Here is a 3683-nt window from a genome sequence, read left to right on the forward strand (position 1 = left end):
GTCGCCCCGGTTGCCCAGGGCAGTGGTGGAGTCCCCATCCCTGGAGGGGTTTCCCAGCCGTGTGGAGGTGGCACTGAGGGACAGGGGGCAGGGGGGACCTGGCGACGCTGAGGGATGGGGGGACTCAGGAGCTCGAAGGGCTTTTCCACCCCCAACAGTTCTGTGATGCTTCCTGTCACTTTCTTGTCGCCCTGCTCCCTCCCTGTCTGCATTTCGCCAGTTTCTCCAAATCCCTTTTCAGCAATTTAAGGTAACATTGAGGCACTTTCTCCTGCCAGTTTAACACCTCACAACTTCCCCAGCTAAAGACAACACGTTACTGCTGCAAGCAGACACTAACCTCCCGCAATCAGACGCTGCCGTACACAAGAGCGGGCACGAACCCAACTCCTACTTGCTGTAAGTCCTGACTTGCTGGGGCAGGTTTCTGGCAGCCCACTGCAGCATCAATTATGAACGTGAAACTTAAGCACTATTGGCCTGCGACTGTTTACTTTTACCCAGGGGAGTTGCCCCTGGAAAATCCACGCGGCCAATCCAGGGTAAGTCATGTCTGTTCCCTCTCCAGCCTCCCTTTGCTCATTATGCTCAGGAAAATAAACCCAGACTTTTCCTTTCATGTGGGATTCCCTCTACTGGACGCAAAATGAGGGAGCCGAGGCTCTGACTTTACCCGGTCTCCTCTTCTCTTTGGTCATGAGTTGTTGGACCTTCCTCTGTTCTTCTTGCTCTTCAATCTTGGCTTCTTTATGAATCTGCTCAATGGTCTTCGGGCCCTGGTCTGCTCTCCGCGACACCCAGTTGCACTAGGAAAGAAGCCAACACGTACTCAGAGATGCTTCCAGGAGAGCACCGTAAAGCGTTATGAACACCGTGAGCGAGGCCGGATCCTCCCACCCCGTCAGGCCTCGAGGGGCACTCCCGAGGGGCCGGGGCAGACGTTGCGGTGCTGGGTCACGCTGGGGACACGGTTATCCCAGCACCACAGGTCAAGGCTACAGACTCAGGAGCAGGTTTTGGTGGGGACTGGAGGCTGCAGTGAAGACCTGACATGGAGAGACGTGACTGAGTGTGACACGTTTTGACCCCTCGCATGCTGCACATTCCCAGCTTTCCAGCCTTTCTAGGTCCGGAGGGAAGAGGAGGACTGGAAGGAGGCTGCTCTCGCTCCCCACCCATTTCCTCCTGACGCTGTTCGCTGGAGCCCTTCCTCCACGCTTGAGGAAAATAAGAAAACCCCGAAGATAAAGCCACCAGAAGCGACCGCCTGGAGATGCTTTGCCACTCCAGGGATGGTGACGGCTGCGACAGGAACCCTGCAGAGAGAGGTGGAGCTGTCTCTCCACAGAACATTCCCACTGCTTGATGTGTCTGTTCAGCCCTGCCCTGCGCAGCCCCATCTATCCCCAGAACAACCAGAGCATCTCTTCCAACGGCTACCACCTCGTTACAACACCCGGGGTAACGATCTTTGCGTACCCTGCAGTTAAACATGTGAGTTCAGCCTCCGCAGAACCCTGAAGCAGCTTCGCAACAGCTGTTTGAGGTCGGAGTAAAACCCGCTCAGGACTCCCGTCTGGTGCCATCAGCACCTGCAGAGGCCCCAGCGGAGGCCTGGTTGTGCTGGCAGTTGGGCTAATTCGGGAGCATCTCTCGATGAGACCCGTAGGGCCAGGAGAAAAGAGTCCTCCTGGCTTTTACACCCTCGCTAACCGTCCCCCGCACTTGTGGGGTTCACATCTCGGAGGCTTCGGTCCCACCAGCGCAAGGGCTGGCAGGAAAGCAGTTACACCCGGAAAACGCAGACAGCAAAGCAGCGCGGCTGAGCCAGACGAGCACAGGGGCTGCTGCGGTGAAAAAACACCCCCAGCGCTGTGCGAAGAGCTCGTGTGTCTGCGGCAGCGGGGCTGGCGCCAGCGGTAAGCAGAACCAAACCACCCAATGCACGCGGTTCTCCTGTCTACCAGCCTTGGCCTTCACAAAGGCAACAGAGAGAGACTTCTTGTCTGTGGGACCAGGGGCTCGGATCTGCCCTAACATCCCACTTCTGCTGTAAATCCTTCTCCTGGGGTGAGGACTCCTCCAGACCCACCACGGAAGGGATCACGGGCCTTTACTTACTGTACTCGGTACCTACCAGCCTTAGGTCTATTACGTCCTGAAGCATGAACCGAATCCTTGAAGACGTTTTCCTCTCCTTCACAATCTTCTCCATCTGATTAAAATACTGGTCCATGCGAGGCTACACAAGAGAAACATCATCATCACCACTGTGTCTTGGAAGAAAATGAAAATCCTCCCTTGAGGGGGGTCAGCAGGTTCTGCAGGACAACGTTTCTGCGCCAGAAGCACCTCTGGGGATCTGGAGCTGCTCTCGGAGACGCGAGTGCTGGGTCCAACAGGTGAAATGACAAAGCAGCCCCGGAATTCACGCTGTTTTCACACCCTAACACACCATTTCGATGCTCCAACTCCCTGACCTGCCTCAGCTGGGAGGCAAGAGACGTGGAGGCAGGAGCGCCGCTTCCCTCAGCAAGCAGCTGTTCATCGGGCTTCGCTGTAGAATGAAACCCCACACGCTCCTTTTCACCCCAGAACGTCACGATGTGATGGAACCCTTATCAGTTGGCGCTGAGTCATGACACGGCATCGTCAGAGAAGCCTCCACTAGGTCTCAGTTTGACTCGCCAGGCTCTGAAAAGGCTTTTTCCCTCAAATGGGGGCTCTGGCTGCTGTGAACAAAAACCTTCAGGGCAGCTTTATAAAATATTTCCCACTCCTTTCACTAGAAACCAGCTGAACCCTCAAGCAAACAAGAAAAAACCCTGTAAAAACTGGGTTCTGGCCTTGCCTTGGAAAGTTTCGGCTCAGAGAGCAAATGTTTCCAGCATCAGGAATGACGGCGAAAATATTTAGAATGGACTTTGTCCAGGAGCTTTAATTCTATCGCCAACACTCAGCTGCAATAAAAACAGGCCATAAAACTCTACCCCATTAACAGGGTTCTCACGCAATCCTGACAGGAATCACCAGCCCAAAGCCAGGACGCGGCAGCTTCTCGCGACGGCTACCCCGGCACCGTCGCTGTGCGACGCGGTGCCTCGGCTCGGGCTCGCAGAACTGGCCAGCGCGCCATAACGATGGCTTGTAGCGCTTCCAAGCTCGCGAAGCCCGCAGCAGCGCCCGGGGCTCATCCAGCGTCACCTCCGCTACACCGTCGCTGTGCGACGCGGTGCCTCGGCTCGGGCTCGCAGAACTGGCCAGCGCGCCATAACGATGGCTTGTAGCGCTTCCCCGCTCGCGAAGCCCGCAGCAGCGTCCGGGGCTCATCCAGCGTCACCTCAGCTACCGCTCGGAGGTCACCCCCTGGTTTCTTCCCCAAACACGTGGGAGCTCACGCCCCGCTGCCAGCACGTGCAGACCCGCGGCGACGCCGCCCGCGCTGCTGCGTGAACAGTGCGGGAGGGCTCAGCTGGGGGGGTTTGGGGGAAAACAAGACTGGTTTGTCAACGCTCCGCAAAACAGTTTGGAGAAGTGTTTCCCCAGAAGGATCCGGGTTGATCCACTGTGACCCCCGTGATCCAGGGAACTCCCTTCCCCGGGGCAGCTGGGAATGATTAACGCTGTTTGCTTCCAGAGCTGAGTCCGACCGACTTCTGGCAAAAAGCACCCGCGGATTTTCG

General features: G+C 56.8%; 1 protein-coding gene across 1 annotated transcript in view; it reads right to left on the reverse strand.

The window, feature by feature from the left end:
* The window catches only part of EIF4G3 (eukaryotic translation initiation factor 4 gamma, 3), a gene marked incomplete at its 5' end in the record, with an annotated part of 27495 nt that overhangs the window by 17729 nt on the left and 6083 nt on the right, over positions 1-3683 (reverse strand). Inside the window, 2 exons of the mRNA XM_010136552.1 lie at positions 674-806; positions 2138-2242. Of these exons, the coding sequence (XP_010134854.1) occupies positions 674-806; positions 2138-2242 (238 nt within the window). The remainder of the gene's footprint in view (positions 1-673; positions 807-2137; positions 2243-3683) is intronic.

Source organism: Buceros rhinoceros, unplaced genomic scaffold, assembly GCF_000710305.1.
Source record: "Buceros rhinoceros silvestris isolate BGI_N320 unplaced genomic scaffold, ASM71030v1 scaffold32165, whole genome shotgun sequence".
Taxonomy (NCBI): domain Eukaryota; kingdom Metazoa; phylum Chordata; class Aves; order Bucerotiformes; family Bucerotidae; genus Buceros; species Buceros rhinoceros.